The sequence below is a fragment of the Cervus elaphus genome, chromosome 23 (genome assembly GCF_910594005.1).
Source record: "Cervus elaphus chromosome 23, mCerEla1.1, whole genome shotgun sequence".
Classification (NCBI taxonomy): Eukaryota; Metazoa; Chordata; class Mammalia; order Artiodactyla; family Cervidae; genus Cervus; species Cervus elaphus.
In genome coordinates, this window is record NC_057837.1 from 51,237,761 (window position 1) to 51,262,627 (window position 24,867).

The following is a 24,867-nucleotide window of genomic DNA, read 5'->3' on the forward strand; positions in this document are numbered from 1 at the left end:
TTTTAATCAATTTATTATTATTTTTTGGTTGCTTCAGGTCTTAATTGGCATGCAGGATCTTCCTTGCAGCCTGCAGAATCTTCTGTTGTGGTGAGGGCTCTATAGTTGGGACACTCAGGCTTAGTTGCCTCATAGCACGTGAGATCTTAGTTCCCTGGTCAGGAATCAAAGCCACATCCCCTGCACTGGAAGGGGGATTCTCAACTACTGAACCACCAGGGAAGTCCCTCTGTCACACTTCTTGGTGCCCAACTTGCATTCAGGCCCTCTTGCCATCTGCTTTCCTAGGGCCCTTCCCCCAGGATCTGGAGCTCAGTGAAGAAAACAGAAATCCCTCAGAATGGGAGACTTTGTGCACAACGAAAGATCCTGCATGACACACCTAAGACCCGACACAGCCAAATAAATAAATATTTTTAATAGAAATGCTTTATATATAAAAAAAAAATTGCTGTGGATATGCACATGTAAGTCTTTTTGTGGAGTTATGCACTCATTTAAAAATTGATGGACAGGTGGTTCAGTGGTTAAAATTTCCCTAGTGGTCCAATGGTTAAGAATCTACCTGCCAATGCAGGGGACATGGGTTAGATCCCTGGTCTAGGAAGATTCCACATGCTGCAAGGCAACTAAGCCTGTAAGCCACAACTACTGAGCCCTTGCATCCTAGAGCTCTGCAATGAGAAGTCACAAGAAGAAGCCAGCGCATCATAATTACAGAAAGCCCACGCACAGCAATGAAGATTCAGTGCAATTAAAAATAAATAACAAAAGTAAATAATTTTTTTTTAAATTGCTGGACAATAGGGTAGGGTATGTTTAACTTTATTAGAAGTTTCCAATCAATTTTCCAAAGTGGGTGCACCACTTTACACTACCACCAGCAAGTGCATCAATGGTTCCAGGTGCTCCAGGCTGCTTTTTCACCAACACTTGACATGCTCAATTTTTTCACAGTAAGGAATTTCATGCAAGGAATTAGTTGGTGCAAAATAAGTGAAGGGGACTGGAGGAGCAGGAGTCAGAAGGCTGCCACTGGAGTAACTGAGTTCAAGAGCACATCACCATAACCATGGTCAGAAGCAAGAAGGCCAGTGATGCCACCTCCAGCTCCGCATAGCTCTGTCTCAACATCTGGTTGAGTCTGGCAACTGAGACTGGCTCGAGACCCTCACCTCTCTGTCTCCTGCTGTGAGCATAAGTGACAGAAAGAAAATGGCCTCTGTCCCCCAACCCCAATCTCTGGTGGGGCATCTAATTGTCAGATCTTAATATTCTTAATTCTAGCTGCAAAGGAATCTGGAAAATGTATTTTCTTACTTTGTAGCCTCTGCCCAATATAGGAAAGCATTCTATAAGTAGATAGAGGGAGCCAGTTTTATCACTTAGCTTTTGCTGATTAAAAAACTACCCCCAAAATGTTAGACTAAAACAGCAATTATTTATTTAGCTCACATATCTGTGGGTTGGTGATTTGAAGTTGGGCTTAGCTAGGTAGTTCTTTTTTTTTTTTTATTAAATTGTTTATTCTCCTGCAAGGCTGTTGCTTCACTGTATAAAAATAGCACCAGCAAACACAGTATATTGCAAAATTAAGACAGTAATATTCTTCACTAGACACTATACAACTAACAAACTTTTCTCCACTGGCAGTTATTTCTAGTGGGAAGATCATTTTGACCCAAATCCAAGGATAGCTGTAAGCAAGTTACAATGTCATATAAGGTATAAGATAACCATGTTATCCTTGAATTACATAATTTTTATAATTAGTTTTATCAGAGATAATTTCAGGAATTCTGAATATTATAACTGGAGCCTAGCCTAAAAACCACAGGATGCTGTGGAAAAGATACACAGTGTTTATCTGAAGGCATTAGAAAGTTAAGGGGTATTTTCTTCAGGAAACATTGTTACAAGTAGTTTCTTTTGCTAAAAGTTGCTTTTTAAATATCTATCCACCACTAATTTAAGACAACTATGCTAGATTAAGTTGTTTCAAAGTAGTTTATTTAGGGGTTCCATTTTCATTCCTCAATAGATTTTATGTATTTTTCATATGCTTCTTCACTCATTAGTTCATCTAGTTCTGAAGGGTTACTGAATGTCATCTTTATCAGCCAACCATCTTCATAACAAGACTTGTTGACAAGTCCTGGATTTTCTGCTAGAGCTGTATTAATTTCAGTTACTTCTCCTGATAGAGGGGAATAGAGTTCACTAGCAGCTTTCACACTTTCCAAAGCTCCAAACTCCCCTTGTTTGTTCAATTTTGTCCCAACTTCAGGCAGACTACAGTAAACAACATCTCCCAAAGCTTCCTGTGCAAAATTGCTGATTCCCACTGTTCCAACACCGTTTTCTGTTGTTACCCATTCGTGTTTTTCTGTGAATTTCCGCACCGACAGCAGAGCAGGGCCGGTGCGCAGTGCCCGGACGGCACCCGCCCGCAGTCCCCATGGCCGCGGCGAGCAGGGCGCGCTAGGTGCCGAGATGGCGCGCAGGCTGCCGACCGCGGCCCGCACGCTCCGCACCGCTTGCAGCGCCATGTTCGCTGCTAGGTATTTCTTATTTTAGCTCATTCGTGACTTTGCAGTCAGTTGGCAGTCTGTTGGGAACTGACTGGTTTGGAGGTGTTCTGCTGAAATGGATCATCTCTGCTCCACGTGGTTACTCATCCTCCAGCAGGTTAGCCTAGGCTTGTTTTTTTTATGGTGGTTGGGCAGGTTTCCGAGAGAGAGCAAAACGCTCTTTAGGCCTAGGCTCCAAATGGCACATCACTTCAGCCACATTCTATTGATCAAAACAAGTTACAAGATTAGCCCAAATTCAAGGGTAGTGGAAACAGACTCCACCTCTTCCAGAAAGTGATGTAAAGCCACATTGCAAGGGTGGGAATAATGGTGGGTTGAAAAGTTATGGTAATCTACCACACTAGTCCACAGCTCCCGTCATGTGTCCCACTTCTGGAACTAGCCAGCAAATCCCAAGTATCTGGATTCTCTTTTGTGCAAAGCAACAAGATTCCCTGTATTACCTTTTTCTGTCCCTTTATTGTATCATTTTCCTTAGGTTCCTTAACCTTATTTTCTAAATCTTCTAATTGATTTTTAATTTAAGGAGTAACAATTTATTGAGAACTTATTAACTGTTCTTCCTGGTGTTGTTTAATGGATGTGATCTCTTCCTGAATCTCATTACTGAGAAGAAAAATTAGAAGGTCTTCTTTAAAAAAAAATTCTTTTATGTTCCTACATGGTTTTTCTCTGAAGCCATTTCTTGCTATTTACAAAAAACTAAATAAAGTTTCTCTTTTACATTGGAGGCTTTCCCCAAATGTCTGGTGAACTTTGCTCATGTTAAGATGAACCACCACTTCCCTGGTAGTCTAGTGGTTAAGAATCTGCCTTGCAGTACAAGAGTTGTGACTTCAGTCCCTGGTTGGGGAACTAAGATCCCACATGCCACAGGGCAAGTAAGTCCCAGTACCACAACTAAGACCCAACACAGACAAATAAATAAATATTTTTAAGAAAAGAGCGAGTCAATAAAAAGCATCAGGGAAGTTCTGTGCACATCCACAGGTTAGCTTGCTTTTGAAGGAGCCAGGTAGGGACTGGCCTGCGGATGAGTCACACAGGCCAGAACAGGAGGGTCTTACACATGGGGCTGCTCATCTTTAGAACATGAGCACTTAACTTGGTGTGGGCCAGTGATTCCTTGAGCTGTCTGGTAACATTCATAGGCCAGAAAAATGTTTTTAAAGGCATTTAAAGATATATAGGGTTACAAAAAAACAAAAGTCACTACTGAAATACATTAAAGTATTAAACAACTGTTTCAGTAAATAAATATGTAAGCAGTGTCATGCATAGATGATAATCTCAGGTATCTGCATCAACTCTATTGTAATACTAAAATACCCATAATTTCTTTTGGTGACCAAGTCTTAGATCCTGCTAATAGCATTGTCATTCATAGCCAACATTCTAAATGGAAGGAAATTACAAAAAGCACACTTTTGGGGAGGAGTGATAGATATGTTCATTATCATGTTTGTGGTGACTGTTTCATGGGTATATATACATATGTCAAGTCTCATCAAACTGCACACTTTAAATATCTGCAGTGTTGGGGAAATAAGGAATCCTACCAACAGAAAGGCCTTTATGCACCAACACCGAGGACAGAGAAAACACTGAAAACGCAATTAGTTAAAAACATGCAAGTACTTCACAAGACACTACAAAGTCTGGGCAGCATTTCACACATTTTATATGATAACATAGAAAAAAGACCAATGAAAACTTAATTTTACCTAGTAATTAGTGAAAAAGATGCATTTCTTCCTCATCTGAATTGCAGGATCCCATGAATTCTATCCATGGATCCATTGAGAGTCCTGGGCTTCCAGATCCCATCACTGTCCCAATAATGCCCTGACAATAACAACTTTTTCCAGATTCAGGACCCAACTTGTGATCACCCATTGCCTTGAGTTGTCATGTTTCTTTTTTCCCCTTTTAGACGAAGCAGTTCCTCAGCCTTTAACTGCCTTGATATTTTTGAAGACTGTATGTCAGAATTTTCCGCTTCTTGGGTGTGTCTGATTTTATCCTCCTAATCAGATTCAGGGTAAGCATTCCTAATGCTCAGAAGTGACACTGTCCTTCCTGCACATCAGGAGGCACTGGATGTCCACTTGTCCCACTACTAAGGATATCCACTTCCATCACTTGATAAAGGGGGTGTCCTCCAGCTTCCCCACTATAGATTTACTATTTCCTCATTTGTAACTAATAAGTAATTAATGAAAAGGCTACATAAAAATCCTGTTGCTCATGAATCTTTCACCAACAGTTTTATAACAGCATCTCAACATAGTTCATACATCTTCTTTGTACAGACAAATGTATTTCTAATTATATTGGATCTAGGCATTTTATAATTTTTTTGTCCTGAAGATCTTTCATTATATTTACTAACTCATTATTCATGGACATAGGGAAGTTATTTTTACTGATCATTTTTGTTATCCACCACATACCTTAGGACCTCTCTGGATCAGAGAGGGCTCCTCTTGCCCATGATTTACTTTGTTTTCATTACATGGATATTACAGGACCATGTGAGCCAGAGACCTATCAAAGGGTTTTAATGCCCTTTTGCTTCTGATTAAATATCAATCACAAATAATGTCCAGATAATAAATGCTCTGCTCCCAGCTCCAGCTGAAGATGGAGTCTCTACTGGTCCAAAGACTTTTGGGCCCTCAAGCTGATGTGGCTTGTATAACTAGGGTGGACAAAGCCACCTCCTGGTGACTTTCAGAAAGAGGATTTCTGCCCACCTTTTTACTCATTTTTCCTAGGGGCAGAAATCATAGGCCTGTAGTAACAGTCGATCACAACTCTGACCTCTTTCAAAACACTGAGGGGAAAAACTCCTATTCCTTAATAGAAATGTGAAAGCAGCCAGTAGAACTTCTGAACTCGGGGGACCTTGCAGCAGGAAACTTGCAGATGCTGCATGATGTTTCCTTTGCTGTAACAAGCAGCTTATCATCTGTGAAAGGGACCTTTCATCCTGGGCTCTACCAACCTTGAGAGATTTCAGACACAGTCTATTGTTTCTCTCTGCTCCCCAGGAGAAAGAAAAAGTTGTTACATGGTGAAGTTGCAGAACTTCTGGCCCCCAAAAGTTGTTACATGGCGATGTTGCAGAATTTCTGGCCCAAGGAGATTTCTGTAAACCAATTTTCATTCATTCATTCCATATTGGGTGGCTGCTATGTGCCAGGTGTAAGTATAATGTAGAAAACAAGAGACACAATATAAACCCTCTTGGAGGTTATAACATGATGGGAAAAAGAAACAGTAAGCTATAAAACACACAAATAAAACACGCAATTGGAGTGGAGTGAACAAAGCTAGTAAAAATTAATACAGGGACTTCCTTGGTGGCCCAGCTATTAAGACCCCATGCTTCCTGCTGCTGGAGGCACTGGTTGGATCCTCAGTCAGGGAAATAAGATTCTGAATGGATTGTGATGCAAACCAAAAAAAAAAAAAAAAATTATTACAGCTACACCTGCCCCTTCAGGGGAATATATAACACATAATTCATCTCTCGAAGATATCCCTCTCTATAATCCTCTTCAGCTTACACACATTAGTGACAAAGGAAGTCTTCCCTGAGAATTTAGTCACATCCCATAAAAGTTTGGGATTTCAAAGCAGAATTCAAAATATGCTTTGAGCTGCTGAAGATGGAGCCCCAGAACAGTCTTTTTCTTTCTCATTTTTAGGTGGGCACAGCTACGCTATTAAAGTTAGGCGTGGAACCAAGTTGGATGGGGATGGAGACCTAAACTGCTTAATATGAACAAGGAAGAAGGAATGAACAGGAATAAAATTGAGGTGCTGGAGATCAGAGGGTATAGAAGGGAGCACAGAGAGTTACTGCTTAATGGGTACAGAATTCCTATTTGAATGATGAAAACCTTCTAAAAATAAATATAATAGGGACTTCTCTGGTGGTCCAGTGATTAAGACTCTGTGCTTCCACTGCAGGGGTCACGGGTTCAATCCCTGGTCAGGGAACTAAGATCCTGCATGTGTAGCTTGGCCAAAAAAAAAAAAAAAAAAAAATCATATGAGTGTACCTAAGGCCACTAAATTGGACACTTAAAAATGGTTAAGGGCTTCCAGTTCAAGATGGCGGAGTAGAAGGAAATGTGCTCATTTCCTTCTGTGAGAGGACCAAAATTGCAACTAGTTATTGAACCACCATCAAGAGGATGCTGGAACCCACCAAAAAAAGATACACTACGTCCAAGGGCAAAGAAGAAGCTGAAACAAGATAGTAGGAGGGGCCCAACATGATAAAATAAAATCCCATACCAGCTGGGTGGATGACTCAAAATCTGGAGAAGAGTGCTATCAAAGAAGTTCTCCCACCGTTGTGAGCCTCATGTCAGGCTTCCCAGCCTGGGGATCATGCAAAGGGATGGGGAATCCCCAAGGAATCTGACTTTGAAAGCCAGTGGGATTTGATTACAGAACTTTCAAAGAACTGGGGAAAACAAGAGACTCTACTCTTGTAGGACACAAACAAAATCTTGTGTGTGCCAAGACCCAGGGGAATGGAGCAGTGACCTCACAGAAGACTGAACCAGGCCTACCTGCTAGTGCTTGAGTGTCCCCTATAGAGATCTGGGTCAGCATGGCTTGCCATGGGGATGGAGGCACTGGCAACAGCAGTCCTGGAAGGGGCCCCTTGGTGGAAGTCCTCTAGGAGGTCACCATTAATCCTACCATAGAGCCCAGGGCTGGGCCCCTCAGGCCAAAGAACTAACTGAGAGGGAGCACAACCCCACCAATCAGCAGATAACTGGATTAAAGTTTTACTGAGAAGCAGCAGTTAGGACTGGACATGTAACAACAGACCAGTTCCAAATTGGGAAAGGAGTATCCAAGGATGTATACTGTCACTCTGCTTATTTAACTTATATGCAGAATGTATCATAAGAAATGCCAGGCTAGACGAAACACAAGCTAGAATCAAGATTGCCAAGGGAGAAATGTCAATAACCTCAGATACCCAGATGACACTACCCTTCTGGCAGAAAGCGAAGAAGAACTAAAGAGCCTCGTGATGAACGTGAAAGAGGAGAGTGAAAAAGTTGGCTTAAAACTCAATATTCAAAAAACTAAGCTCATGGCATCCAATCCCATCACTGCATGGTAAATAGATGGGGAAACAATGGGAACAGTGACAGACTTGATTTTGGGGGGCTCCAAAATCACTGCAGATGGTGACTGCAGCCATGAAATTAAAAGACGCTTGCTCCTTGGAAGAAAAGCTATGACAAACTTAGACAGTGTATTAAAAAGCAGAGACATTACTTTGCCAACAAAGGTCCATCTAGTTAAAGCTATGGTTTTTCCAATAGTCATGTATGAATGTTAAGAGTTTGACTATAAAGAAAGCTGAGCACTGAAGAATTGATGCTTTTGAACTGTGGTGTTGGAGAAGATTTTTGAGAGTCTCTTGGACTGCAAGGAGATCAAACTAGTCAATCCTAAAGGAAATCAACCTTGACTAGTCATTTGAAGGACTGAGGCTGAAGCTGAAACTCCAATACTTTGGCCACCTGATGTGAAGAACTGACTCACTGGAAAAGACTGATGCGGGGAAAGAGTGAAGGCAGGAGGAGAAGGGGACCAACAGAGGATGAGATGGTTGGATGGCATCACCGACTCGATGGACATGAGTTTGAGAAAGCTTCGGGAGTTGGTGATGGACAAGGAAGCCTGGCAAGCTGCAGTCCATGGTGTCACAAAGAGTCAGATACTACTGAGTGACTGAACAGAACTGAACTGAGCATAGCCCTGCCCACCAGAGTAAGACCCAGTTTTTCCACCATCAGTCCCTCCCATCAGCAAGCTTATACAAGTCTCTTAGCCTCATCCAACAGAGGGCAGACAGAAGAAGCAAGAACCGCCACAATCCTGCAGCAGCTAGAAACAAAACCACATTACAGAAAACTAATCAGGATGAAAAAGCAAAAGGTTTTGCCCAAGATCTTTGAAGGGACAAGATAAAATCCCAGAAAATCAACCAAATGAAGTGGAGATAGGCAGCCTTCCAGAAAAAGAATTCCGAATAATGATGGTGAAGATGATCCAGGATCTCAGAAAAAGAAAGGAGGCAAAGATTTAGAAGATGCAAGAAATGTTTACCAAAGACCTGGAAGAACTAAAGAACAAACAAACAGAGATGAACAATACACTAGAAGGAATCAACAGCAGAATAACTGAGGCAGAAGAACGGATAAATGACCTGGAGAACAGAATGGTGGAAATCACTGCTGCAGAACAGAGTACAGAAAAAAGAATGAAAAGAAATGAAGACAGCCTAAAAGACCTCTGGGACAACATTAAACGCACCAACATTCGCATTATAGGGGTCCCAGAAGGAGAAGAAAGGATGGACTCCAGAAAATATTTGAAGAGATAATAGCTGAAAGGGCAAGGAAAATATGGGAAAGGAAATAGTCAACCAAGTCCAGGAAGCACAGAGAGTCCCAGGAAGGATAAACCCAAGGAGGAACACACCAAGATACACAGTAATCAAAATGATGAAAATTAAAGACAAACTATTAAAAGCAACAAAGGAAAAACAACAGATAACATAGGAGGAAACTCCCAGAAGGTTATCAGCTGATTTCTCAACAGAAACTCTACAAACCAGAAAGGAATGTCACGATATATTTAAGGTGATGAAAGGGAAGAACGTACAACCAAGAATACTCTACCAGCAAGACTCTCCTTCAGATTTGATGGAGAAATCAAAAACTTTCCAGACAAGCAAAAGTTAAGAGAATTCAGAACCACCAAACCAGCTTTGCAATAAATGCTAAAGGAACTTCTCTAGGCAGGAAATAAAAGAGAAAGTGAAGACCTACACAAAATAAACCCAAAACAATTATGAAAATTGTAATAGGATCATACATACCGATAATTACCTTAATAGTAAATGGATTAAACGCACCATCCAATAGAGTAAACTAGCTGGGCAGATGAGAACATGTGTGTGTACGCACTTCCACTTACCACATCACTCTACCTAACCCCTCAAATTGCATGTAATTATTTTATATTGTTAGGTTAATCATGTTTCCATTATGGCTTGCAATGTAACTATCTTTTATTCTTCTTTGGGTATTGACTGTAAAAACTGTCAATTACTATTACTATTTTTATTATGTACCTATTATTTGCTTAATATCATAATGGGCTTCCCTGGTGGCCCAGACAGTAAAGAATCCACCTGCAACACAGGAGACCTGGGTCTGATCCCTGGGTTGAGAGATCCCCTGAAGGAGGGCATGGCAACTCACTCCAGTATCTTGCCTGGAGAATCGCCATGGACAGAGGAGTCTGGTGGGCTTACAGTCCATGGGGTCTCGAAGAGTCAGACAAGACTGAGTGACTAAGCACACAATATCATGATTAGTCAACAGAAAATAAGAGAATTATCTGTCACTAAAACTACCATTTAATAGAAAATCTTGTAATTGCTTTTTAAAATCCAGATGCATACAGAATTATCTTGCAATTTTTTGAAAAATACAAATGCCCAGGTATCACTATTTTTCTCCAAAGCTCCAGATGTGTTTCTAAGGAGCATCCATGTTTAAAAACAACTGGACTACATGATAATTTTTTTGCTTTTATCTCATTTGTTTCACTTTTTCTATTTCATATTCAGTGTTCCTATTTCATTCAGTTTGTTTTCCAATTTCTCCATCTCTTTTTGTTGTTGTTGTTCTTTCTCAAGCCTTTATCAAGCATAGTAAAAAAGCTTTTATATATATATATGTATAGCATGTATAATAGAGTATGGAGCTTCCCTTATAGCTTAGTTGGTAAAGAATCTGCCTGCAATGCAGGAGACCCCGGTTCAATTCCTGGGTCAGGAAGATCCACTGGAGAAGGGATAGGCTACCCACTCCAGTATTCTTAGGCTTCTCTGTGGCTCAACTGGTAAAGAATCTGCCTGCAATGTGGGAAACCTGGGTCTGATCCCTGGATTGGGAAGACCCCCTGGAGAAGGGAAAGGTTACCCACTCCAGTATTCTGGCCTGGAGAATTCCATGGACTATGGGTCACAAAGAGTTGGACATGACTGAGCAACTTTCACTTTCATATATTTTTTTTTTTAAATTTATGAATTTTTGCCTGAAAAAATTTATGATATTTTGATTCCACTTGTTTTCTAGGTATGAATAGAATGCTAAATTCTTAATTTATATTCACTCAAAATTTTGATATAGTTTCTAGTATTTTGGCATCTAGTATTACTGCTAAAATTCTAGAAAATTTATTATCTTAGTGATTTAAAAAAAAAATTTCAATCAGGCTTGAAATTTCTAATCCAATTCTGAGAACTGGATTAGAAATACTATGCTGTAAAGAAAAAAGGAAACAAACAGGAAATTAACAAGTGATATAGTATTATTAACTAAAGTACAGATTTTGTTCAAATTTCATAAAATTTTATGCTAGTGTCCATCATTTATTTGCATAACTTATTCAAAACTCCACACTATATTTAACTGCATTGAGCAGCTTTAGCTGCATGCAACAAATTCTGATAAATTCTCTTTTCATTTTTACTCTATTACAAATATTCTCTAATTTCCTTGTTATGGCTTCTTAGATATACCCATCATTTAAAAGTGGACATTCCCAAATACATGGGATTTTTTTTAAAGTATTCTTAGCATTAATTTCTCATTCTGATATTAATTTCTCATTTAAATGCTTTCCTCTCTGCAATCATCCTCTGTATTTTTTTCAGTCTAACTTTATTGAGGCTTTCAATGGCTAAGTTGAAGATCTCTCCTGGTAAATGTCATGTTGCACTTGAAAATATGTGGGTTATTTTCAAATATTTTGATATTGATTTCTAACATAATTCCACAGTGATAAGAGAACAGATTCTGTATGATTTCTTTTTGATTCTGTATGATTTTAATACCTTTAGACAATGAAAATTTTGCACTTTGTTTTATGTCCCTGGATATTTTCCAGTATCTCCTAGCTTATAGTCTATGGGAACTTAAATAGAATTTGTTTCCTCCTGTTGTATGAAAATTGTATAAATCTTCATTATGTTGTATTGGTTCACAGTGCATTGCAGGTCTACTATACCCTTCTACCTCTCTGTATATTCACCGTATTAATTTTTGAGTTTGACTTTGAAACTCCAACTAAAAATCTTAATTTATCTACTTAAATAAAACAACTGTAATATACAGTGGAACCTTGTTCTGTATTTTCCAAGTTTCCTGTAAATGTGTTATTATACTTTCATAGTTTTAAAGAAATACAAATTTTTTAAAAAATGGTTAAAATGTTCAATTTTATGTTATGTATATTTTACAATAAAAAATGAAAAAAGTTTTCAGTAAATGTAATAATAATAATAAAGCAGAAGGGAGCAGTCTGAAAGTTGATGGGAGGCCAAGGACAAGGGGGAACTAGGAGTGATAAGACCCTCTTGGGGGTTATGGTCAAGAGACTCAGGAAACATGGTGTCTAACACTAAATCTTGAGTTTTTTGCTTTGTCATTCTGTAAGATAACCCTCCTCTATCCTCCAAAGTTTATAAAAAGTCTGTTGTGCCCAAAAACCTGATTCTTTGGTGGCATCAAGGCAAAGAGCATGTATTCTGCACCTAAGCAAATATATCAGGGCAGGGAGAGGGAGAAATCACATGCACTGAGACCCAAGTAAGATGGACAATGTCGCAGAAGATGAGGACAAGGGACAAGTGACGCCCATGAGACACATAAGATGCGCTGGGGCAATACCAAGTGTCCCACTTCAGGCAGGATGAGGGCTCAAGCAATTGTTACTGTTGTTCAGCCACTCAATCATGTCCAACTCTTTGCGACCACGGACTGCAGCACGCCAGGTTCCCTGTCCTTCACCATCTCACGGAGTTTGCTCAAACTCATATCCACTGAGTTGGCGATGCCATGTAACCATCTCATCCTCTGTCGTCCCTAACTCCTACCTTCAATCTTTCCCACCATCACAGTCTTTTCTAGTGAGTCGGCTCTTTGCATCAAGTGGCCAAAGTATTAGAGCTTCAGCTTCAGCATCAGTCTTTCCAATGACTATTCAGGGTTGATTACCTTTAGGATTGACTGGTTTGATCTGCTTGCTGTCCAAGCAACTCTCAAGGGTTTTCTCCAACACAATAGCTCAAAAGCATCAATTCTTCAGTGCTCAGCCTTCTTTATGAGTCCAACTCTCATATCCATACGTGACTACTGGAAAAACGAGTAGTTTTTGACTAGACAGACCTTTGCCGGCAAAGTAATGTCTCTGCTTTTTAAAAGGCTCTCTACGTTTGTCATAGCTTTTCTTCCAAGGAGCAAGCATCTTTTAATTTCCTGGCTGCAGTCACCATATGCAGTGATTTTGGAGCCCAAGAAAATAAAGTCTGTCTCTGTTTCCATTGTTTCCCCATCTATTTGCCATGAAGTGATGGGATCGGATGGCATGATCTTAGTTTTTTGAATACTGAGTTTTAAGCCAGCTTTTCCACTCCCCTCTTTCACCTTCATCAAGTTCCTCCTTGTTTTCTGCCATAAGGGTGGTGTCATCTGTGTATCTGAGGTTATTGATATTTCTCCCAGCAATCTTGATTCCAGCTTCTGCTTCATCCAGTCCAGCATTGCTCATGATGTACTCTGCATATAAGTTAAATAAGCAGGGTGAAAACATACAGCCTCGACGTACTCCTTTCCCCAAGGAGTGATGAAAACCATCCCCAAGAAAAAGAAATGCAAAAAGGCAAAATGGTTGTCTGAGGAGGCCTTACAAATCACTGAGAAAAGAAGCCAAGTGAAAGGCAACGGAGAAAAGGAAAGATAAAACCATCTGAATGCAGAGTTCCAAAGAATAGCAAAGAGAGATAAGAAAGCCTTCTTAAGTGAAAGTGAAAAGTGAAAGTGTTAGTTGCTCAGTCTGTCCAGCTCTTTGCGACCCCATCAACTGTAGCCTTTCAGGCTCCTCTGTCCATGGGATTCTGCAGGTAAGAATACTGGAGTGGATCGCCATTCCCTTCTCCAAGGGATCTTCCTGACCCAGGGATCGAACCCAGGTCTCCTGCATTGCACACAGATTCTTTGCCATCTGATCCACCACGGAAGCCCTTAGTGAACATGCAAAGAAATAGAGGAAAACCATAGAATGGGAAAGACTAGAGATCTCCTCAAGAAAATTAGAGATACCAAGGGAAAATCTCATGCAAAAATGGGCACAATAAAGGACAGAAATGGTATGGACCTAACAGAAGCAGAAGATATTAAGAAGAGGTGGTAAGAATACACAGAATAACTACACAAAAAAAGATCTTAATGACCCAGATAGCCACAATGGTAAGCCAGATATCCTGGAATGTGAAGTCAAGTGGGCCTTAGAAAACATCACTACGAACAAAGATAGGGGAGGTGATAGAATTCCAGCTGAGCTATTTCAAATCCTAAAAGATGATGCTGTTACAAGTGCTGCACTCAATATGCCAGCAAATTTGGAAAACTCAGCAGTGGCCACAGGACAGGAAAAGGTCAGTTTTCATTCCAATCCCAAAGAAAAGAGATGCCAAAAAATGTTCACACTACCGCACAACTGCACTCATTTCACATGCTAGCAAAGTAATGCTCAAAATTCTCCAAGTAAGGCTTCAAAAGTACATGAACCGAGAACTTCCAGATGTTCAAGGTGGATTTAGAAACGGCAAAGGAACCAGTGATCAAATTGCCAACATCCACTGGATCATAGAAAAAGGAAGAGAATTCCAGAAAAACATCTACTTCCACTCCACTGACTATGCTCAAGTCTTTGACTGTGTGGATCATAACAAACCGCGGAAAATTCTTAAGAGATGGGAATACCAGACCACCCTACTTGCCTCCTAAGACACCTGTGTGCAGGTCAAGAAGCAGCAGTTAGAACCAGACATGGAACAATGGACTGGTTCAAAATTGGAAAAGGAGTCCATCAAGCAATTGGTATTGAAATACTAAAGGACAGACCAGTGCCACAGGGGTGGAACACCTGGAACCACCCAGAAGGCAGAGATCTGAGTCACATGCATGAGCCTCATGAACTTCCTAGTCTGCAGGCTCTCTCCTAGGTTAAGCTAAACCGAGTCTATTGAGGCCACTGTGATACAGTTTCTGCCTCACTGAAATGTGAGATTCATCTTCATGAAGTAGTCTTTCTTTTTTGTGCTTTCTGGGATCTGCGATGTTAACAGGATTATGGAGAAAAAAGATAGTTATGCATGATGAAATACAATAGCCATTTAAAAATATAATTTAGGAAAATGTTTCTGAAATAAAAAAGGATTTCAATCTACATTTGAAAAAAATCACAACAATGTTTATATTAAAAGACATATTCCATAGACAAACATATGTCCCCTCTCTCTTGAACCTCCCTCCCCATCCCATCCCTCTAGGTTGTCACAGAGCACAGGCTTTGGGTTCCCTGATTCATGCTGATGTATACTAGAAACCATCACAACATTGTAAAGTAATTATCCTCCAATTAAAAATAAAATACAATTTGAAAATTTTTTAAAAAATTACAAATACAGTAAAAAAAAAAATACTAGAAAACAAAGAATCCTTGAGGCACTCAGGCAAAAAGAACAAGTATAAAGGCTCCAAAAAAATTGTTTTGAACATATAAGAACTCAGGAATAGTGTTCTTAAGAAGTTGTACAGAAATAGGGAATCAGAGGGAGGAAAAAAAAAGAAATTTTTTTTAAAGATGTAGATTTTCTAGAAAATATCAAAGGTCAGAATCTCTATAGGATACAGCTAAAGCATCAGTGAGAAGAAAATTCATAACTTAAAAACTAATACCGATTTTTTTTGGCTGTGCTGTGCAGCACGTGGGATCCTAGTTCTCCAACCAGGGACTGAACCCACACCCCCTACAGCAGAAGCACAGAGTCTTAACAACTGGACCACCTGGGAAGTCCCCTTCTGCACTTTTTTATAAACCTGAACTATTTCACAGTAATTTTCAGCTTGTTAAATAAAGGAACTACAATAATGTGTGTGTTATTTGCTCAGTCATGTCTGACTCTTTGCGACCCCACGCACTGTAGCCCACCAGGCTCCATGGGGATTCTCCAGGCAACAATACTGGAATGGGTTGCCATGCCTTTCTCGAGGGATCCACTCAATGGATAAGAATAAGAATGCTATGTACTACTATAAAAAGATCACCAGGATACACTGTTAAGGGAAACAAACAAGTGCAGAATCCTATATACAGCAGGCAACCTACTGTATAAGAAAACAGTGCAGGAAGTATTAAATAAAATAAAAACACTCATTAGTACATATGTACATAATGTACATATTTGCTTATATTTGTATAAAGAGAAATAGAAACATATGCAGGAAACCTAGAAGGCTATTATCCAACAAAACAGAGGGTGAAACTAGGTAGATGAGGAGGCAGGGGCAAGTTTTTCAATAAAAATGTTTTTATCATTTTTATTTCTAAACCATGTTACCTATTTAGAGAACAAAATTTAATTTTTTTACTATTTATTTTTTTGGCTGCACTAGGTCTTGGTTACAGCACGTGGGATTTTCTTTTTTAGTTGAGGCATGTGGGATCTAGTTCCCTGACCGGGGATTGAGCCAGGCCCCCTACACTGGGAGTGCAGAGTCTTAGCCACTGAACCACCAAGCAAATCCCACAGAATTTAATTAAAAAAAAAATTTTTTTTTTAAATTCAAGGCTGGGCAAAATGGGTTCGCTAGTAGTCTGCCAAACGTTTAGGAAAGAAAACGCACCAATTTGTTAACATCTGCTCCTGAAGATGGAGGAGCAGAGGGGACAGTTCCTAACTCATTCTATGAGACCAGCATGACCATAATACAATCTGACAAAAGCATTACCAAAATACAACCTGACAAAAGCAGACAAGAAAACTGTAGACCAATATCACTCATGAACATAGATGCAAAACTCCTCAACAAAATATTAGTAAATAGAATCCAACAATGTATAAAGAATTATACACCACGATCACGTGGGATTTATCCCAGGTATGCAAGGCTGGCTCAACATTCAAAAATTAATTAATGGCATCACATCAACAGACTGAAAAATCACATGATCATACCAATAGACAAGGGAAAAACATTTTACAAAATTCAACATCCATTCATGATAAAAAACTCTCACCAAACTAGATACAGAGGGGAACTTCCTCAATCTGATAAAGAACGTCTACAAAAACCTACAAGAAACATCATATCTAATGGTGAGAAACCAGCTTTCCCACTAAGATCAGGCACAAGGCAAGGAATGCAATAAGATAAGAAAAGGAAATAAAAGGTAAGGAAATGGTGTGTGTTCAGTCGATTCAATCATGTCCGACTCTTTGCGACCTTACGGACTATGCAATTTTCCTGGCAAGAGTACTAAAGTGGGTTGCCATGCTCTCCTCCAGGGGATCTTCCTGACTGAGCGACTGAACCTGCGTCTCCGTGTCTCCTGCATTGCAGGGGATTTTTTACCGACTGAGCCACCAGGGGAGCCCAAAGTAAACGGGGAAGGAAGAAATAAAACTATTTGTTAGCATTTGCTGTGATTGTCTATGAAGAAAATCTCTAAGAATCAACCAAAAAACTCTAGGAACTAATAAACAATCATAGCAAAGTTGTAACCATGGATAGAGGAGCCTTGCGGGCTATAGTCTGTGGGGTCACAAAGAGTTATACACAACTGAGTGACTGAGCACACACAAATGGAAAACAGTGTGGAAGTTCCTCTAAACACTAAAAACAGAGTTACCATATGATCCAGCAATCCCACTCCTGGGTGTGTATCCAGAGAAACTTAATTTGAAAATAAACATGTACCCCCATGTTCACAGCAGCACTATTTACCATTGCCAAGACATGGAAGCAACCTAAACATCCACAAACAGATAAATGGATAAAGAAAATATGGTATGCATACACAGTGGAATACTACTCAGCCACAAAAAAAGAATGAAGTAATACCATTAGCAGCAACATGCATGAACCTAGAGATTACCATACTAAGTGATGTCAGAAAGAGAAAGACAAGTACCATATGGTATCACTTATACATGGCATCTAAAATAAGACACAAATGAACTTATTTATGAAACAGAAACAGACTCATAGACACAGAGAACAGACCTGCAGTTGCCAAGGTGGGGAGGGAGTGAGGGAGAGATAAATAAGGACCTTGAGATTAGCAGGTACAAACTACTATATATAAAATAAACAGCAAGGTCTGACTGTACAGCACAGGAACTATTAATATCAATACATTCAATATCCTGTAATAAACCATAATGCAAAAGAATATGTGTGTATATATATATATATATATATAACTGAACCACTTTGTTGTACACCAGAAACTAATGCAACACTGTAAATTAACCTGATGGGAACCAACACCTCAAGCCTCACCTAATCCCAACTTCACACAGCTTCTAAGAGAAGAGGGTCTCACTCTCATCCTCATGGGGTGGTCACTCACTTAAGAGCCAGACATCCTGGAGGGTGAAGTCAAGTGGGCCTTAGGAAGCATTACTATAAGCAAAGCTAGTAGAGGCGATGGAATTCCAGCTGAGCTATTTGAAATCCTAAAAAAAAATGACACTGTTAAAGTTCTGTACTCAATATGCCAGCAAACTTGGAAAACTAAGCAATGGCCACAAGACTGGAAAAGGTTTTCATTTCAGTTTTCATTACAATCCCAAAGAAGGGCAATGGCAAAGAATATTCAAACTACTGTACAACTGCACTCATTTCACATGCTAGCAAGGTAATGCTCAAAATCCTTCAAGCTAGGCTTCAAAAGTATGAGAACCTAGAACTTACAGATGTACAAGCTGGATTTAGAAAAGGCAGAGGAACCAGAGATCAAATTGCCAACATCTGCTGGGTCATAGAAAAAGCAAGGGAGTTCTAAAAAAACATCTACTTCCGCTTCATTGACCATGCTAAAACCTTTGACTGTGTGGATCACAATAAACTGTAAAAAATTCTTAAAGAGATGGGAATACCAGACCACCTTACCTGCCTCCTGAGAAACCTGTATGAAGGTCAAGAAGCAACAGTTAGAATCCAACACAGAATAAAGGACTGGTTCAAAACTGGGAAAGGAGTAAGTCAAGGCTGTACTCTGTCACTTTGCTTATTTAACTTATATGCAGAGTACATTATGTGAAATGCCAGGCTGGATGAATCATAAGCTGGAATCAAGATTGCCAGCAGAAATATAAACAACCTCAGATATGCAGATGATAGCACCCTAATGGCAGAAAGCGGAAAAGAACTAAAGAGTCTCTTGATGAAGGTGAAAGAGGAGAGTGTAAAAAAAAAAAAGAAAGAGGAGTGTAAAAGCTGGCTTAAAACAACATGCTTACTCCTTGGAAGGAAAGCTATGACAAACCTAGACAGCTATTAAAAAGCAGAGACATCACTTTGCCAACAAAGGTCCGTATGTTCAAAGCTATGGTTCTTCCAGTAGTCATGTACAGATGTGAGTTGGACCATAAAGGATGAGCACCAAAAAACTGATGCTTTCGAACTGTGGTGCTGGAGAAGACTCTTGAGAGTCCCTTGGACAGCAAGGATATCAAACCAGTCAGCCCTAAAGAAATCAACCCTGAATATTCTCTGGAAGGACTGATGCTGAAGCTCCGATATTTTGGCTATGTGACGTCAAGAGCTGACTCATGGGAAAAGACCTTGATGCTGGGAAAGACTGAGGGCAGGAGAAGGGGCGACAGAGGATGAGATGGTTAGATAGCATCATCAACGCAATGGAGAGGAGTTTGAGCAAACTCCAGGAGATAGTGGAGGACAGAGAACCCTGGTGTGCTGCAGTCCATGGGTTACAAAGAACCAGACATGACTTAGCAACTAAAGAACAACTCATCCTCAAGTTCGGTTTGAAAAATAGGCAGAAAAGTTTCAGGCCAGCCACACTTAAGCCCTAGACCAAAGTTGGAGGGGCCTGTTTTTGTGAGAATACAGCCACTCCACTAGGACCACCAGTTTGGAGGGGAGGGTCAGGGGTGTCATAATGGGGGCCTCTGGGACATTTCCAATGGCATAGCTTGCCACAGATACATACTGGGATCTCTTCAAGGTTTCAAGGTCAGAATGTAATTTGTGGCACCCTAGGGTGGAGAACATGGCCTTGTCCCAACAGTGACGGTAGCACTGGAAGGCATGGCACAGCTGATGGCCTTGGCTGCACTTGGAAGGGCAAAACTCTAACTACAAATGCTGCCTCCTAAATGGATATTGGTGGGTCCTTCCTGGGTGCCAAAGGGCAATTGACATTTGGCAAACATGAGACTGGGCCCACACCTGCAGATTGACCACGTTAGAGGGGCCCGTTCTGCAAACGTAAGAAAGCCATACCTCACAGGTCACAAGTAGATCATGAAAATAGATGTAACTGAGGTTTCGTCCCAATTGAATCATTTTATTTTGTAATAGATGTTCATTAAGTTGAAAAATAATGTTCATACTCTTTAAAAAAAAAAATTATTTATTTGGCTGCACCGGGTCTTAGCTGTGGCATGTGGGATCTAGTTCCCTGACCAAGGATTGAACCCTTGAGAGGACGGAGTCTTAGCCACTGGACCACCAAGGAAGACCTCAACTGAATCATTTTAACCCATCACTAGGAACTGCTGAGTAACGTCTCCCTTACAGCAGCTGGGCAGCCTGCCCCATAACTTTTTGGGCCTGACCATAGGGCAGGCCCAGTGGCTTTTTGTTGGTATAGAAAGAACCAGGGAATTTGCCCTGGGAGCATCTCACAATCAGATGGAAGGGAATTCCAGGCAAACACCCATAGTCCTTCAACCCTTAGGTGAGGTCATTCAGAGGCAACTGTTGTGCACTGGTCCCCAGAAGCACTTGGTGCACTAAGACCCCAGCTACTCCTCTTAGCACATAATCTGCCTCCCCTTCCAGGGCTTTCTGTGATCACCTCCAACATAAACTGCTTGTACCTAATCCTGTCTCAGGCGCTCCTTCTCAGGGATCCACACCAACCCACCACATTGTAGTAGAGGAAGCAAGTGCTACCATCCAAAGGAGGCATATAAGGAGACAGGTAATAAGAAGGACAAGATGCGGAGACCTCCCAAGAAGCCTCCTGAGGACATACTTGGCCATGAAGGCTCAGACACCCAACTCAAGGTAGTACAGGAGCAGATGTGCATTAATGAAACTCACAGAAAGAGAAGGTGAAATCACACACTCGGTGCTTTTAATTCAAAAGGAAAACAACATCATCAGACCTCTAGCATTCACCTGACACCACCTTCTCTCCCCATAGACTGATGGTGGGCATGGGCTGGGCTCAAAAGGAGTTATGGAGCCTCTCTGCTGAACAACTCACACCTCTGTGAACTGCGGTGGGGCTGGACACCAACCAACAAAATCCTTGATGATGGTGCCTAAGTAGGTGCAAAGGCAGAGGCCAGCTCCCCAACTCTGAAAGCCTCAAGAGACTCCTTTTGCACTGCGATGACTATGGGTTTGGAAGAAGAAAGTGGGCCGAGTTCCAAGTAGCTGTTCCTTACTACCCCAGCACTAGGGGCTGGTGAACTGGAGGCTGGCTGGCAGGGATGGGGAAAAGTAGGGTCAGGTCAAGCAGGGCTGGCCCGATGCGGAGTTCTGAGTAAGTCACAAGGCAGCTCCAGGCATAGGATATTCTCTGATTCCTCCTCTCTACCCTCTCCCCAGGCCCCTTTTCTGCCAGTTTGTCCCATCCATTTGTCCTGGGTGTGGCAGCACACCAGAGCTGAGAGCAGGCTGGGAAGGAGGAGGCGGATGACAAACTTTACCTGACTATGTGTCCCTTTAACAGCATCTCCTTGACCTTGTGAGGACTCCCATCCCAGTGTGGGTCAGTGGGACCAGGCAGCACTGAATTCTTTCTCTAGACCCTGGACAAACTGGTCATTGAGGAAGAGCAGCTGACCATGGGGCAGGAAGCGGGTGAGGACGCCTTCGATGCAGTCAGCCCTCAGCAGGAGGTTGGCACCAGGGACCAGCAGTCGGAGGTGGTCAAGGAGAAGGCGAGCCAGCAATCGAAGCGTGCTCTCCACCAGCAGCAGGTTCTCGTGAGCATCCAGCACCAGGGCAAAGCCTATAGAGATCACGCCTAGCCACACCACTGTCCGAGGCTCCTGGAAAGGGTCCCCTGGCGCCAGGCGGAAGGCCCCACATGGGGCCTCATGAAGGGCAACTGGATCATCTGAGGACTGGGGCTGCAGGTCCACAGCGTGCCGGCCACATGCCTGCTGCTGCAGCTGGTACATGGACTCCACCTGCCTGGGAAGAATAGGTGGGTCATGGACTTGTCATCCTCAGGACCACCCGTGGAGCTAGGAGCTGCCATTATCCCCATAACTAGATGTAGAGACTGAGCCCTGGAAAGACGAAGTGCAGTGACCCTGCCCAGGGCCACAGTACAGAAAGCATGAGCCCAGACAGGAATTTAGGCTCCAGCCTCCAGGTCCTGACCCGTTTCACTCTATGCAGCCAAGAGAAGGCAGGTTCTGAATACAGCTCCTTGGCCTGGGAAGGGGCATCAGGGGAAGAAGATCCCTCCCCTAACTGATTCACAGAGGCCTCCTCAACATCTCAATAAGAGATGAGAAGTGGAATATAAGCTACATCCTACCCAGGATGTCTGTAAACTCCCCACCCTCACCCCATCCTGAAGCCTTCTCCAAAGAGAAAAGAAAAACTTTCCACTTGGACATCCAGGCTTTTCAAATCACCCTTGGACCTCTCATGAATCACCTTCCAATCTGGGCCATGTACAGGCTGCTATTTTTTTTTTTTTAAGATATTTATTTGGCTCTTCCAAGTCTTAGTTGTGGCATGTGGGATCTAGTTCCCTGATCAGGGATTGAACTTGGAACCTGGGCCTCCTGCCTTGATAGTGTGGAGTCTTAGCCACTAGACCACCAGGGAAGTCCCAGGCTGCTCTTAAAAACACCTGTTTGGTTTTCTGTGCCACATAATGGGGAGGAGGCCCAGAGAAATAAAGAGGTAACAAGAGGCTGGTCCAGGGTTGCCCCAGAGTGTTAACCGTCCACCCAAAATGCAGAGGGGCCAGGAGACTCTGGCACCTGTTGTTTCAGTCTGGGTCTGGGAGGAAAGGGTCCCAGGCCAGCTACCCCATCTGGAACAGTGTTTCCCAGCTGTATACTCTCTGGATCCAAGGCTTTCAGGAGGCTCTTGGTGAAGATTCCCACAAACTACATTCTCTCTCCTTTTTAGAGATTCATAAAGCTTAAAGGCACACTAAGGGCCCTGAAAAGTCCTGCACTCAAAGCATGTTTAATCTGTACTGTTTACACTCAAATCCCAACTCTTTCACTTTCTAGATTCTATAGCTCATCTGTAATCTTCAAATTCCTTTAACTCTCTATATACTCATCTGTAAGATGGGGATAATATACCTATCTCAAAACACTGTTTCAAAGATAAAATGAGCTCATATACATGAAATATGCAGAACATAAAATGCTTACTACACACATGCTAAATAATACTAACTACAAAAAAGTTATAGTAAATGCTAAATAACTATAATAAATAATCATGATAATAACATTATTTCTTTAACCCCCTTTCATATAATACTTGTGAACAACTGGGAAGACTCTTCGAAAGCACTATTCTAAAAACTTTCTCTCTGCTTCTTAGTCCTCTTGTTTCTCTGTGCCCTCCCAGAAAACCTATCATAATCACTGACCAGGAAGCCTTGGGGCTGGGCTGGATGGTGTGGTTACCTGGCCACGGCCAAAATCTGCTCCTTTCGGAGAAGTCTGTCCCTCTCAGCACTGCGTGGCTGTGGGTCATTGGGTGAATTCTCGGCACCGAAGAAGCAAGAATAGAGCACTCGGCAAAAGCCCTCCTCAGCCTTGGTGGCCCGCAGGGTGTGGATGAGGAAGGCGTGGACCATGGCTCTGGGATGATGATACAGAGAAGTCAGACACTTCAGTGAGATGAGTATATAACCCCCGCAAGGGAGGCAACCACAGAAAGCGTTTGGCCTAGCTCCGCCTGGAGGGTGGTGTGGCTGGTCACTGGTCCTCCTTAGCCACCCAAGACACACGCCCAGCTCTGGCCTGCACCTCTGCCCACAACGGAGTCTAATGGCTAAGATATCCTGGACAACCCCAATGCCAAATATACAAACTGCTGGACAGGAATTTTTAAAACTGTAAGTTATCAGAGTGAAGAGACACTGGGGAGATCCTCCAGATTGAAGAAGGCCGAAGACACAGGACAGAGGAATACAACCCTGGCAGAAAAATTGGTAGCTTCAATATACAGCATTATTAGGATAACTGGAAGCATTTAAATATGGTTTACAGGTTAAATAATCGTCCTGATCAATATTACCTGGTTTTAAATATAGGGGAACGTCCTTGTTTTTAGAAAATACACACTTAAGTACTTCTAAATACACAAGTAAAGGAGCATCACATCTGCAACAAACTGAATTAGAATATTACGTATACAGGAGTTCTTTATAAAAAGTTTACAGAAAGAAACTTTCAGTCTTGAAATCTGTAAGCCTGAGATCATGTCAAAACAAAGACCATGAAATAGAAAAAATAATGATGTCTGACTGGCTAAATGACCAGCCCAGGACTGAAAGGTAGCAGGGATCTTCGACTAAGGGTGAATAGACCGCCAGCTTAAACCGGTTAAAAATGAAGGTTCCAGAAGGTTCTTTAAAACCCAAGCCCGAAGACCTGAGCTAACCTCCCATGACCCTCTAGCCACGAGAAGATTTACGTCATCAATCTTCGCCACGGGCCTCGCGCAACCCCGAGGCGCAGTGCATCTGGGGGGTTGTAGTTGCTTGCCCCAGCTAACCAACTGTGTGGGGTGGGGTGGGGCGGACTGAGTGTGCACCGCAACCCCGGGCCGCTGTCCTCAGGGAGTGGTACTCACCTTTCCTTTCGTGCCTGCAAACTTCTAATAACGGGCCAAGTCCCTCGGCTAAAGGGGCAAAATGGCGGCTGCGCGGCACTTGGGCGCCTGCGCACGCCACTAGCGGGCGCGCGTCCGAGCGTGACAGTCTCCGGGTGGGCGAGGTCTCATTTCCGGAAATGCTCTCCGAGGGCGGGGTGTGGGCAACTTGCATCGTCTGACAAAGACCCCTAGCCCCGAGTTCCCTGCGCGGCCTATGCTGGTCACTCGCTGATTGAGTACGC

At 41.9% G+C, this 24,867-nt stretch overlaps 2 protein-coding genes across 4 annotated transcripts; both read right to left on the minus strand.

Annotated features, from left to right (window-relative positions):
* Positions 1–1,993: 1,993 nt before the first annotated feature.
* On the minus strand, positions 1,994–2,549 carry LOC122682148 (glycine cleavage system H protein, mitochondrial-like). The gene has a single exon (XM_043884937.1). The coding sequence runs from the start codon at positions 2,547–2,549 to the stop codon at positions 2,028–2,030; it is 522 nt and encodes a 173-aa protein (XP_043740872.1). The 3' UTR covers positions 1,994–2,027.
* A 111-nt stretch (positions 2,550–2,660) lies between these two features.
* On the minus strand, positions 2,661–24,867 carry AP5S1 (adaptor related protein complex 5 subunit sigma 1). 3 transcript variants are annotated; one of them, XR_006337230.1, is made up of 4 exons: positions 24,605–24,867; positions 23,431–23,607; positions 21,469–21,958; positions 2,661–2,793 (listed from the first exon to the last, which is right to left on the minus strand). XR_006337230.1 is itself a non-coding variant. In XM_043884936.1 (3 exons), the coding sequence occupies exons 2-3, from the start codon at positions 23,601–23,603 to the stop codon at positions 21,532–21,534; spliced, it is 600 nt and encodes a 199-aa protein (XP_043740871.1). In that variant the 5' UTR covers positions 23,604–23,607; positions 24,605–24,865; the 3' UTR covers positions 20,867–21,531. The 3 variants fall into 3 exon arrangements, 1 of the variants encoding a protein (XP_043740871.1); XR_006337229.1 differs by lacking the exon at positions 2,661–2,793 and adding an exon at positions 13,209–13,270; XM_043884936.1 differs by lacking the exon at positions 2,661–2,793 and having other exon boundaries at positions 20,867–21,958; positions 24,605–24,865.